Source organism: Schistocerca cancellata, chromosome 1 (genome assembly GCF_023864275.1).
Source record: "Schistocerca cancellata isolate TAMUIC-IGC-003103 chromosome 1, iqSchCanc2.1, whole genome shotgun sequence".
Taxonomy (NCBI): Eukaryota; Metazoa; Arthropoda; class Insecta; order Orthoptera; family Acrididae; genus Schistocerca; species Schistocerca cancellata.
In genome coordinates, this window is record NC_064626.1 from 941,731,952 (window position 1) to 941,746,548 (window position 14,597).

At 37.5% G+C, this 14,597-nt stretch overlaps 1 protein-coding gene across 1 annotated transcript in view; it reads right to left on the reverse strand.

The window, feature by feature from the left end:
• The window catches only part of LOC126088125 (pre-piRNA 3'-exonuclease trimmer-like), a 275,789-nt gene that overhangs the window by 87,929 nt on the left and 173,263 nt on the right, over positions 1 to 14,597 (reverse strand). The window contains exon 10 of the mRNA XM_049906233.1: positions 2,023 to 2,111. Within this exon, the coding sequence (XP_049762190.1) occupies positions 2,023 to 2,111 (89 nt within the window). The remainder of the gene's footprint in view (positions 1 to 2,022; positions 2,112 to 14,597) is intronic.

A 14,597-nucleotide genomic window follows, 5' to 3' on the forward strand; every position in this document is an offset into this window, starting at 1 on the left:
TATAATATTAGTATGGATTTAGTATTTATCATTTCTGGAAGGTTCTTGAACTTTCTTATGGTTGTGACGTTTGTATGTACAGGAATATTTCATGTTAAGTTGGTGTTGGCACATGACAGCAAAGTATTTATTGCCCGTACCAAAATGTTATGAGACTAGTGTGGTTAAAGCATGTAAAATGATTAGAACTACAAGGAAAAACATAAATAATGCCCTAATTAACACACACACACACACACACACACACACACACACACACACACACACAGGAGCGTGCACATGTGCATTCAGTGCTAAGTGTTTACTCCACTGACTGGACTTGAATGCAGTTACAACATGGAAATATTTTGCATACCCGCAGAAGACAATCATCTCACAAATGAAGCAGCATGGACCTGACCTGTAATACATTCCAGCTGTCAACTGCATGCTAAAGTTGTGATCTTAGTGTTGACATCAAAAAGCTGACAATTTGACAGTCATGGAATATCTTTGTACCTTACTTTCTGACTCACATTTGTATTTGGTTTAATATGTTGTGCGACAGTTATCTTACCTGATTAAGAACATTTACCATTATAGCTTCTTTAAAACTCTTAAAAGATATTCTCAGTTTGTAGAGATGTTTTCGGGAGTATAAATCAATAGATTATGGAGGACCAAGTTACAACTGTGTTTTTAAGAATGAAAATTCTAATGTTAAGAGATGGAATTAAACTCCAGGAAGGGCTGTTCAAAATAAAAGGTACGAAACGATGCTGTGGGTATGATTTGAAGTCTTTATCTGAAAGTGATCACCACACGCCTGAGCACAACTATCCCACTGTTTCATAATCTAAAGTATTCCCTGTTCCCAGAATTCCAGTGGCTGTGACAGGAGCCAGTCCTCCACCTTTGAGATGTTTTCTTACTAGGCCAAACACATGGAAGTCACAGGGTGACATGTCCGGGCTGTAGAGAAGATGCTCAAGCTGCTCCCACCTGAACTTGGCCATTAAATTTGTGTGACCTCAGAGACGTGGACACACATTATCATGAAGCAGAATCACTTACTCTATGAGCAGCCCAGACTGTTCGCTCTTGATGGACTTGCATAAGGTACGGAGTGTCTCACAGCACAAGTCATCGATAATGGTTTTTCTGTGCTTGAGGAATTTGTTGAATATCGAACCTCGGAAGTCAGAAAAGACCATGAGCATCACCTTGCCTGCCAAGGGCACAGGTTTTCACTTTTTAGGGTGAGATGACAATACTACACACGTATCTCTAGATGTCTCACTACGTTATTCAAACGCACATGCAAATTTCAACCAGACAGCGTTTTGTACATTTTCATTTAAACACTTCTTACAAAAAAAAAACAAAAAGTTAACTGATTGGAGACATCAGACAATAGAATAATTTCAACAGAAGTCCCCTATCCAAGAAGTACAAATAGTTTATAGTCATTAAACATTAATTCTCTAAGTCAGGGGTCCCCAGATTTTTCCTCTGACGGAACACTGTGAGAATCTTGGTACTTCGATAAAACGCCTTCATTCTTTTGAAGGTTAATAAAATTTTTAAAAATGGGGAAAACTTGTTTTATTCAGTGATTATTTCAATTCTGAATCATAATTAATAACATAGTAACCATAATAAAATTTAAAAAGTATTTAGCATCATGAAAAAGTTGAAACAAAGAGAGTCATGTTATTAACAGTTTTTCATGCAGCAGTTATTCACTTCCTACTTAAGAGAACTTGGGAAACCCTGCTCTGTGTGAAGCTTTCAGTTATATGTTTTCTTGTACAAATTCCTACCGCATCGATTGAGTGTAATTGGCATATTCTTTAGACATTCATAATATTGCCCTCTCACATCTTAATACTTGGGTAAATAAAAGTCATAACAATATATAATTATTCACTTGATTAGCAGGATAAAAATCTAAAGTCTCATAAACTTAACTGCTACACCATATAACCAATTGTGTGCACACAGACATACACACACATGCACGAATTTTTTATATAAAGTTACCTTCTGGAGTTTCCAATTGCCACGAGAGCAGAATTCTTGGAATACAGAGTAACATCAACAGCATCATATTGAGAAAAGAGAAGATAAACCTGAAACAAGGCACAAGTATCATACAGCTGCTACCACATGATTACTGGCTGGAATGACAACAAATACAACAGATTCACGCCCCCCCCCCCCCCCCCAGCCCCTGTAGATGTTTAAATAAACAGAATTAATTTATTATCTTCACTGCCAATTTTAGTTTCAATATTACAATCATCTTCACAACACAGACCAAATGAAATGTTTCAGTACTTTCTGCATTAAGGGCTTTAGGTTTTATTCATTCCAAAAGTTAACTTTTGACTTCGCACAATTTTAAACACGGTGAGACTACACAGACTATTTCTATACTAAAACCATGCTTTCTGATTTATACTACTGTATAATTAACAGTGAGGTTATTAGGCATTGTTTTAAAAAAGAAGTTTCAACTCAGACGATGAAGGCTTGACTGATATCATTCCATGCAGCCACATAACATCTGATTTAATGTGGATGACATCATGGAGGCCACAAGTGCATTAGAGGAAGGATGGTTAGCAATGTATTTCATGTTTTAGAGTCTTATGAGACGAAGTGATAGGTCTGACTGAGGTGATTATATCAGCTCCAATAAATTGCACATACCCTAAAGAATAATCACTCCATGAAACACAATGTTGAGTATACTGTACAACATATAAAATATTGTTCTTTTCATTTATAATTATGCAGCTGTTCTACAAAGAAGTAATGGATGCATCACTTAACCCATTAAGTCCCAAATTAATTTTTTTTTTAAGTTGAATTTTTTATTCCTTAATTATAATGTAAATAGTGTATGAACCACAATAAGTACAAAAATAGCCAAAGAATATTTATACATACTGATATAATGGCCTTCCTCAAAATAGGACACTGGGATCTAACAGTATCGTATAGCTTGCTAAACTGTATTCAAGTCTTAACTATTTATTTCTTGTGAATTGATACAAAACACTTCACACACAGTGTTACATGGTATTTAACACAATATGTTTTTGGTTTCCCGTTGCATATAGCTCTTACACATCTTCTTTGCATGCTTCTTTTGTCAACCATATGACCAAATCCATCAAACCTGATGTCTGGTATCACTCTCAACTGACTTGATGGGTATTCCATTGGACGTCCAATATTCGGTCTTCCAGTGTCCAATTTCAGGTATTTAACAGCATGTCTGAAATCCAGTAAATCCGGTGCATTTTTCCCATGTACTAGTCTGTAGAAGAGACAGACATTTATGAGGGCCATTTCCAGCGTACGTGTAAATAGGACGCAGTACCATTTTTTCCCTCTATTTACCATCGCATATTTTCCAACTAACCAGTCGTGGTCAACACCTCCCATGTACGCGTTATACGACTTCAAAACAGCAGGTTGTTGCACTTGTGTCTTCTTACTTGCTTGTCTACTGTATCGCGTAGCTGCTCCCAGAGGTCCAATTTTGTCAAAATTTGTACCAATTGTAACACATCTGTTGTCGTGGCCATTGAACAAATAAGACTTCACCATTCCTGTCGAACTGGTAATTGTAGTTTCCTCGAACTGTCTTTTTCAGTTCGTTGCTGCTCAGTAGTGGACAGTCACCAACTCAATTCTCTCTGACAGTCCCAGTCACTCGAAAATGCAAATTTCTCAGATGAATCAGAAGATCTCTATTAGTGAAGAAATTGTCAAAGTACACACAATGATTCTCGAGTGTTTCAATGCAGTCCAGCATGTTTAGGACTACTCTTGATCCTAATAGTAGGTCATCCCTTGCAGTATCTTCTGGATCCTTTCCACAGTATAAATCAAATTTGAAACAGTAGTCACTTGCTCCACAAAGAGACCACAACTTATAGCCAAATCTAATAGGCTTGCCTTGGATAAACTGTTTCAGCCCACTTCATCCATTGTATTTGACTATCATTTCGTCAATTGACAAATTTTCCTCAAATATTCCAAATTTTTGAAAAGATTCATTTATCATTTTCAACTGTATTATTTACTAATGGGTAACATACTCATAAATATACTTACATAATACACTGTAAATATCAAAGTAATTTCATATCCAAAAGAGGGGTCGTTACTTACCTCAGCAACAAAATCTGGTAAAATTACCACATTCTAAAATGAAAATACATCAGCAGTAACAGAGTTTCATATTCGAATGTGCAGCAATACAAATAACTGAAATGATAACACCAAGTCCCAGTGTCCTATTTCGAGTACACCAAATTTTTTTAACAATGGAAAACAATGAACATAACTACAATTGAGCTAACAATGCAAGTACTTTAAAAGACACATTGTTGACTATAAATAATCACAAAAAGATCTCTGCCACATATTTCAAATATTACTAAATTGTCGAAAAAGTAAATACCTGCAATAACGAAAAGTGTACCTTAGTATTCAATAATCAATTAATGGTAGGATTTACTGCTTTTAATTCCCTGTAAGCATACATTTATTATAAAAAGCATCAACAAATGACGTAGAACAGTAATAGTTGCAAATTAATAATTTATTGTGTAGTTATAAATAAATATGTGCTCTGTCCTCAAAATAAGACACTGGTACTTATTGGGTTAACATGACTTAATTAAGCAATTTCACCAAATCACAATTGTCTCTTATCTTAAACAAAATCTAGTATTTTATTTCAGCAAGACTATGCCTAGCTTGGTGAGAGAGCAGCTTTTGAAAGTTACAGGAAACTATGAGACAGAACGTAATGACTAAACATAAACAGTCCACCAATGTAATGGCACTCAGAAGTGACAAACAGTACATGTGGCTTCTTGCTCCCCAAGTTCACTGAATTACCTGTTCTGTAAATAAAGTTATTTGTTTAAACTGCAAACTTCATTAAATTGTGCTTCAAAATATTCACCCAAACTCTGACATCTGATAAATGTAGAGTTCCACGATTACCATAGGGAAGCCACACCTGAGATCTGGAAAAACAGTAACAATGCTTGCAGCTGATGGCATCAACAAAAAGGATGAGTAATGAAAGGCAGTAAAATATTTAAATGAGATGGATAATGAAATAGCCGCGAACAATGAATGATAGCTGTGCTTCCAATACATCAAGACTGAACTCATCTGATATTTATAAGATTATATTTTGTAGCAAGAAGGAATTGTACACAACAACCATTTGAGAACAAATAGTAACAGGGAAGTATCCAGCTTGAATCAGACTGCATAATGAATATCAATCAGCATTGACCATCACAGCGGAGCTGATGGAAATGGTAGACATACAGAGCAAACAAGAGATTCTACAAAACGCAAATATTGTGAAATGTGGACACGTAAATGAACAGAGAACATACAGGTAGAAGGAGGTAACAATTACCAGAAAACCGCTAAATATGTATGCATCACAAAACCAAACATGTATGCATCACAAAACCGTATTTCGAGGAAAAGAAACAAATATTCCAGTCGATGACCAGAAAGTACACCACACAAATATTTGTTCAGATGTAGACAATATTTCAAACTTGCTTTAAATGTTCAGGATCATAAAACTAATGAGTAACAGTTGAGATCAGTCAACTCCTAAGCACATCTCGGTGCAACAATTTGTGAGGAACTGAATGGAATCTTTGATCACACAGAATTAATTATTGGTAACGCAGGTGGCAAATATTGCTTCATTGGTAGCATACTGGGAAAATGCAGTCAGTCTGTTCAGGAGATTGCTACTAAAATATTGCACCCAGTAGTTCTGACAGAGGATATTAAACGTACAAAAAGAAGGGCAGCACAAATGATCATAACTTCATTTGACCCATGGGAGAGAATATCAGAAATGTTGAAAAACCTAAAATAGCAGATGCTTGGAGTTAAAGATACAAACTACCTCACAAAAGGCAAATTACAAAGTTTTAAGAGCCAAAGTTAAATGAGAAATCTAAGAATATGCTACAACTCCCAACAATCACTCCCATAGTGACTAAAAACATAATAATATACTAATTAAAGAACACAAATGGAATGTGATGAAATTTTAATGTGTAGTGCAATGGGAAGTATCATCCGCCATGCACCTAACAGTGGTTTGCAGAGTATTAATGTTGATCAGATGCCTCCTCAAGCCTGTGGAGCATAATGAGGAGGATATCTATCTCAAGGAACAAGGAGATTCATGGGATTTCAAAAAAGCAGAAAGTTGCAACATCCACCGCAAATTTTAAGAGGTTGTGGTAGTGTTGGTCAAAGATCTAACAATGGATCAATTTCAAGATGTAGAACAAAAATATGAGGGAATACAAGAGAGCAATAAAAGGAGGAGGAAAATGGAAAGAATAAGAACAAGAAGATAGGTACCATGGAACAGAAAGAAGCAATAGTAGAGGCATAATCCATGTCACTTCGGGCGGGGTGGGGGGGGTTACCTTCTCAGTCTCGGATATTATTGAATTTAGCGTATGTTTAAGTTCAGGTGCAAGTAAGAAACACGTATTTTTTTGTGTTCTCCATAAAAATTCCTGCACCAAGATACAAGCCTCCAAAGATGACACAGCGAACGCCATTTTGAAGATGCGAATTTCAGAAAAAATTTTAAATTGCTGTATCTCTGTAGCGTTCTAGATATTTTGTTAGAGGTTTTTTATTTGAAAGATAATTGCTTTATGATTACAATGGTATCCTCCACTTGGGCATATCTGTCAAAGTTCTTTTACTGTCAAATTTTGAATTTTTTTTTATAATTTACAGAATTTTTTTTTTTAAATGTCAATTCAGAAAAGTTAAATTTTTTCTGTTGATTAGTGGTATGTAGTACTATATTGTATGTAAAGGAGAGCTTCCACTTTTAAGTTGAACAGGTTTTACTTTAAAAAATCTTTTTTTTAACTTTAAAGGGTAATGTATGTCTTCACTGAAGTTGCTTCTTACTAATTTCTTAGTTACAATGTTTATTTCTATTGTCTTTGTTGCAGTTATTTCTTATCACTTCCTTTGTTGCAGACATTTCTTACATTTTGTGTAGTTTCTTCTCAGTTTATTTGTTGTGGTTGTTCATTGCATGTTTCTGTATTGCAGTTGTTCAGGGCTAATTTGTTTCCTGAAGAGGCTTCTAAGAAATCTAAGACCATCCAGTGAGTTCTGCATTTTCATGAGAATTTTTCCAGTTGACACAGTTGCAGTGCAGGGTGTTTTGTGAAAATGACTGTTTGAAATGTCTTCTGACTGGGGCCACAGGAGAGTGAAGTGTGCTGACTATTTGCATATCCATTAAGAGTGATATATAAAGCAAACAAAAAAGCAGACTTTGTTCAAGTTGGGAATGTGTGTTCTCATTTGAAGACATTGTTTCAAAGTGTTTGCGTTCTAAATGTTTTGACAGAATAATAATAACAACGATTATATCTGAACAAGATGAAGCATCCCATGGTACAGATGACACAGATTTTGCATCAACAGGGTAAGAATTTAATATCCTGAATCAGTCAACTACAGAGGTAGGTGTTAGTCCCGTTAAGAAAGCGTTGTCAGTGAAGTCAAGTCATAAGCTCTAAGCATGAAGGAAGTGCACAGAAATTACTAAAGCTATGGATGAAAATATACAGCAAAACTGATCACACTCTGCAAAGTAGAAATTCCATCTTCAGAAGAAAATGAACCAAAGCACTCTTGGACCTATTGCCAGGAATTTTTCACAAATATCAATTCAGATGTTGAATATTGTGCATACTACATTGCATTATTCCAGGGACATTTTCAAAGAAAACAATTTTGAACCACGTTCCATCAGTATCAAAATACATTTCCAGACCAAATACAACTGTGATTCAGAATGCTGAGTATTTTACAAGAGTCATGAAATCTTACACATCCACAGCTCTCATTCTTTTTTCAAAAGAGGAAATCAAAGAATTCCAGCAGAAAAAAGAAGAATGGTCCAAACAAACTACTCCTGTTAAAGGAATTCAGAAAACACATTTTTGGTCTCGAAGTGATGGGCGAACTCATATTGCAAGCTCTTTAAAGAGCAAGAAAGAAGAAATTTCGTTGGTTCGGCCAACATCTCAGAAACAACAGGATAATATAAAGATTCACAACCTGAGAAGGGGGATGTTTGTGGTGTGTCTGTATGACTGTGACTGGTGAATTGCAGAGATTATAGACACCAGTTATGCATTAAATGAAATTGTAGTGAACTTTATGCTACTGTAGTGCCTCAAGAATTTCGGTGTAAATTCTAGAGACACTCAGCTTTCCACCGTATCAAACACCCAATTTTTAAGTACGAGGGTGAGAGAGTGGAGATGTGTCTACCTCGCCACCTGTTTCTGTGAGTGCAGGATGGATGTGTATCGGGAGAATACGGCAATAGTGATGGTAGATCGGTGCGGGCAAGTCGCCTTGCTCATCACAGAAATTACACACACAGCACTAGGAGCAAGCGCACCTTACTCTGTGAAGGTGCTACGTCAATCATTATTGTGAACAGGTGAATTGAGAAAAAGAAGAGACACTTACTTTTACTTACTTACTGACTCTCTAGAGTTGGGGGTGGTGGACTTGCGAGAACCTTGAGAGGTTTTTGGAAGTGTATTTATTGTAAAAGTATGTAATAGTTTCTGATGGACCGCGAGTCATTGGGCTTACAAAATGTGATTCATTTATGTGAAAACTTATGTGGTGTTCTGTTTGTGGAAGTGATTGATTTAAAAGTATCTTGAGGGTACACAATCATTTTAAGAGTAGAGAAAATTCCTCCAAACAGCATCATATCTTCAGAGAAGAAGTTGGGCAGATCGTCACAGCCGACTATCCTGAAAGTAAGATCGACAAATCACCTCCAAGCAAGTCCAATGATAAAGGGGACGTGCGAGTCGTGCACACCCGCACCACATTGCTTTCTCTAGTTGCTAGAAACTGCCAGAACATGGCAACTGATGTGATCAGGACTTGAAAAGGAGGAATTTTTTTAAGTAAATCGAGACAAGAAGACATTGAGAGTTGCCATAACAACCAGTGGTAACAAGACTGAGGAACTGTTTCGAGTAATTGCGTGGTATCCAATAAACCAAAGGAAGAAATGCAACACAATACAAGACGGGAAAAAGTAATAATGCCAAGAGAACGGAGAGAAGATCTCAACTTTTTGACTAACGAGTTTTTGGTGTGAGGAGAAAGTATTTCTCACCCATGCACATTGTGTCTGTACGAGGCAGTAACCAACTGATGTCGACACAGTAACTAGCCAATGATGTCTACATCTACATCTACATCTACATCTACATCTATACTCCGCAAGCCACCTGACAGTGTGTGGCGGAGGGTACCTTGAGTACCTCTATTGGTTCTCCCTTCTATTCCACTCTCGTATTGTTTGTGGAAAGAAGGATTGTCGGTATGCCTCTGTGTGGGCTCTAATCTCTCTGATTTTATCCTCATGGTCTCTTCACAAGATATACGTAGGAGGGAGCAATATACTGCTTGACTCTTCAGTGAAGGTATGATCTCGAAACTTCAACAAAAGCCCGTACCAAGCTACTGAGCGTCTCTCCTGCAGAGTCTTCCACTGGAGTTTATCTATCATCTCCGTAATACTTTCGCGATTACTAAATGATCCTGTAACGAAGCGTGCTGCTCTCCGTTATATCTTCTCTATCTCTTCTATTAACCCTATCTGGTACGGATCCCACACCGCTGAGCAGTATTCAAGCAGCGGGCGAACAAGCGTACTGTAACCTACTTCGCTTGTTTACGGATTGCATTTCCTTAGGATTCTTCCAATGGATCTCAAGTCTGGTATCTGCTTTACCGACGATCAACTTTATATTATCATTCCATTTTAAATCACTCCTAATGCATACTCCCAGATAATTTATGACATTAACTGCTTCCAGTTGCTGACCTGCTATATTTTAGCCAAATGATAAGGGATCTTTCTTTCTATGTATTCGCAACACATTACACTTGTCTACATTGAGATTCAATTGCCATTCCCTGCACCATGCGTCAATTCGCTGCAGGTCCTCCTGCATTTCAGTACAATTTTCCATTGTTACAACCTCTCGATACACCACAGCATCATCCGCAAAAATCCTCAGTGAACTTCCGATGTCATCCACAAGGTCATTTATGTATATTGTGAATAGCAAGGGTCCTACGACACTCCCCTGCGGCACACCTGAAATCACTCTTACTTCGGAAGACTTCTCTCCACTGAGAATGACATGCTGCGTTCTGTTATCTAGGAACTCTTCAATCCAATCAAACAATTGGTCTGATAGTCCATATGCTCTTACTTTGTTCATTAAACGACTGTGGGGAACTGAACTGAACACCTTGCGGAAGTCGAGAAACACGGCATCTACCTGTGAACCCGTGTCTATGGCCCTCTGAGTCTCGTGTCAACGCAGTAACCAGCCGCTGACGCCAGCGCAGTAACACGCCACCATTGCTGACTGCAACGGCTGCCGTTCACCATTGCTGACTTCGCGTCTGCTCTTTGACGCTGCAACCAACATTTAACGCTGCGGTACCTGTGCTATTCACTGGTGCCGATTCTACACTTGCTCACTGATGCAGCCTAAAGCTTTATGCTGGGTGAGCGAAAAACAATAATTTTTTGGTAAAGTTGAGGAGACGATTGCATGATAAACTGTTATTATGGTTACTGTATTCAGGGGTGAACTTTCTTTAGGTTATCACTACGTCCAAGATCCATAAAATTGTGGATCAACAAACTTCAGATCCAGCCATGGCAACGACTGTAACAAAGGAAATGCAAGACTGAGGTAACAAATTTAATTAAAGCAATAAGCCTTAAATTAGATAACCAGAGACAAGAACAGAGAGCAGATTTTCTTTAAGACAATAACTAAATGCTCAAAATGCATCGTTAAGACAGGAACTGAGTGTTTCCTTAAGAAAGGAATTGAATGATACTTTAAGTGAAAAGTTAGAAGCACAGAGTGTAACTTCAACTGCTCAAATTGCCTCTTTGAGAAATGAAATACATACTAGTTTAAGTGAAAAGTTAGAAGCGCAGGGTGAAGCTTTAGATTCTAAGTTTGATGTATTAAATGATAAAGTGGAGAATTTGCTATTAGATTTGAAGGGTGAATTACGTAATTCCTTAACTGTCCAGATGAATCATATGTTTACTGAATATAACCCAAGACAGGATGCGCAACTTCAAGATTAAACTAAAAAATTAGAATTTGACATTGAAGATAGATGTAATAATGTAGAAAAGGCACTTGTTGAAAAATTAAGATCATTTCAAAGTATATGCAATGTTACCTTCGATGTGGTAAATCAGAGGTTGCACACCCTGAAGGATAGTATTGAGAAACAAGATAAGCTAATTCCTTTTGTACAAACACAAACTGCAGGTATCAACACATGAGTTGATATCGTGGAAAGGGATTGTAAGGAGAAACTAGCAACATCAGACACCATAAATATAAGTGGTTTGGAGGAACAGGTCGAGGAGATGATAGACAGTAAAGCTGCTGTGAGGGTAACCTCCAACAACTTGTCTACAATTCTCTCTTATGTACTCAATGACACTAAGAAAAATGTCTATGAGTTATGGAAAGAATTCAAACTTGTCCAGGACAGATTAGAACATAGAATAACTTCACTTAATGCCATGCTTCCTACTAAAATAGTAATTGTTTTGTTGTGGGGAGACTTTCACACAAAATTTAATGAGAAGTATTGGTCTGTAGGCATTCGAGTGAGGTTAATGTCAGATCCATGGGATCCGGGCGGAGTCACATTTGTTCCCCAGGGACGTTAAATATTCTGTGTTAATGGGCGGAGTGACATCCGTCGGTTCCTGAGTTGTTTTCGGTGTTACTTTCATATTAATTTTCCTACACCAAATTCCCTACAAATCTTCAATTAGTCTGTAATCTACTCATAACCTCTTTAAACTATCCTATCATGTTAATATTTAAGATTGTGACTAATTTAAGATAATCATGAATAAACAGCGACCTCTAAACATCAAATGGAACAAACAGACTAATAATTTACTGGAAAATTAGTATGATTGTACTAGGTAAGCAAAACGATATCGAGATGACATGGACGGAACACAGTATTTTATGTGGGTATAAAAGATAATATGAAATGACTAACAACATGACTAGTTTATACAATAGTGTATGATTTTCTAATTTTATAGAATATTTCATACCTTTTGATGAGATGTGATGTAGACGGGGAGGGTTTATAAAGATTTTGAAAGGGGTGGGTAGTGCAGGGACAAACATGACTAACACAAAAAACACACACACACACCTTTCATACGACCCTTGCAGACAAGTGTAACTGATTCTTCACCATTTGCCATTCCATAGGAGTTGCTAAGGTCTTTCTTCGGGGACTTCAAAGGTGAAGGTGAGAATGTCCATTCTGCAGGAGACATTTAACATCATACCTCCTCCAGCTTCTCACTCAAGTACCAGCGAAGTAGGGATCCAGGAGAAGGAGGGTGGGAAGGGTTTTCCTGTCTTTGGGCTATCTTCTTTTTCTCCTTCGATCTTAGCAACCATCTCTATTTTTTCCTTTCTTACTTTTCATCTGAGTACCGGTCTATCTTTCCCTCTTTCCATATGCTTATACTTCTATCGCTAAAGTCCTTCTCATTCTCCATGGTTTCCTATAACCTTCAACTTATTTCAAATAAGCAGGCCGAAGAATCTGGCTGCACGAACACACATCGGCATACACACAAAATTACACTTCAACACAAACATGAAAATTATGGTCTAGAAACCTAAAGCGATGTCGGAAATGCCAAGGGATGTAGGGGAATATAGATTTATGTACATCTGAATCTATGCACATATTACATTGTTGATATGTGACTGTTCTGCATCATTATTTTTATTGCTCTAAAATATATTTACATGTACCGTGCTAGTCCTTGGAGGAAAGTTGGTAAATACAGGTAGACATAGCATCTACCATGTGTGTACATGATATCTGTTTATATAGTAAAAGTGAGGAGTGAAAGAGGACTCTAGGGTATAAGATGAAGTATTAGAAAGTGGAATATGAGTGTAAAGTAGATTGGTAATTTTACCAGAGAGTATTTAAGAATAGTATACAAAAAGATGTATGCTCAGGCAATGAACCGGGAGGCCTACTCAGGAAGGAGAAGGAGGGCGCACCCAGCATTTATTGGATGAGAAAGGCAGACAGGCAGACCCAAGAGAGGCTGACCTATACTGTGCGGACAGAAGGGAATCGACCTGTACCCTAGATTAGGACGTTAAAAGGGGCGTGCCTACCAAACCGGAAGGAGAAAGGGTACTCCTAGGATCAACCCATGTAAGATATAAGTACTGTTCCTAAAGGGAGAAAAGGCAGTATTGTGACAAAAGTCACACGTTTAAAGGGATGAGTCTGGTAAGTTTGAATTCTATGCATAAATAGCCTCATTAATTTTCAGGTTTACAAATCTCCAAGAAGATAACACTTTTATTCTACCCACAGTTCCAGATTCCAATAAGTAATGATTAAGTACATACTTAGAAAAAGTAGTACACGAAGTAAGAACAAAGCAGCAGAATATTCATGAGTTATGTGTACCTGGAATTTACGATTGGAAGAGGAACAGAGATAACTCCAACATGGATAGAAAGGCTCACAGTTTGTAACTGTGGTAAAATATGCCGGTACTGTTAAAATATAAAGAATTATTATCCTGAGTAATTGTACATAATGAATATGTATAAAATATCATGTATTCGAGCTAAGGGGAGGGATACGTAGTGCCTCAAGAATTTAGGTGTAAATACTAGAGACACTCGGCTTTCCACCATATCGAACACCCGATATTTTAAGTACGAGGGTGAGAGAGTGGAGACATGTCTACCACGCCACCAGTTTCTGTGTATGCAGGATGGACATGTATCGGGAGAATACGGCAATAGTGACGGTCTATCGGCGTGGGCAAATGGTTGCCTCGCTCGTCACAGAAGTTACATGCCCAGCACTAGGAGCAAGTGCGGACACTGTTGCATCACATCTTCAGAGAAGAAGTTGGGCAGATTGTCGCAGCCGACTTTCCTGAAAAGTAGATCAGCAAAGCACATCCAGGTAAGTCAAATGATGAAGGGGATGTGTAAGTCTTGCACACCAGCAACTCAATGCTTCTTCTAGTCGCCGGAAACCACCAGACTACCACATGGAACAGCCTCGGGCTATAGGTTTCAGCTGAAGAACAGCAACAATGCCATCAGTGCTCACTTCCTGTTCACAATGTTTTGAAGATTTTAAGTGCTCCATTTCCTACTGGTTCAACAGCAAGGCATTACTCTATATCAAAGGAAAATACTGAAGCAGTGGAACACATTTGTAGTTCATTGACTGGCTAATTTCAGTATAAAATAGATTGCACAGAAGTTGTATAAATTGAAAACTTTAAAGTCTCTGGACCTTTCACTTAGATTTGGGAACCATTCAAAGTGCTTGAAAAATGAGTCTCTTACTCATCTTTCTAAACTAAAATTATGTTAAATAAGTCTAGG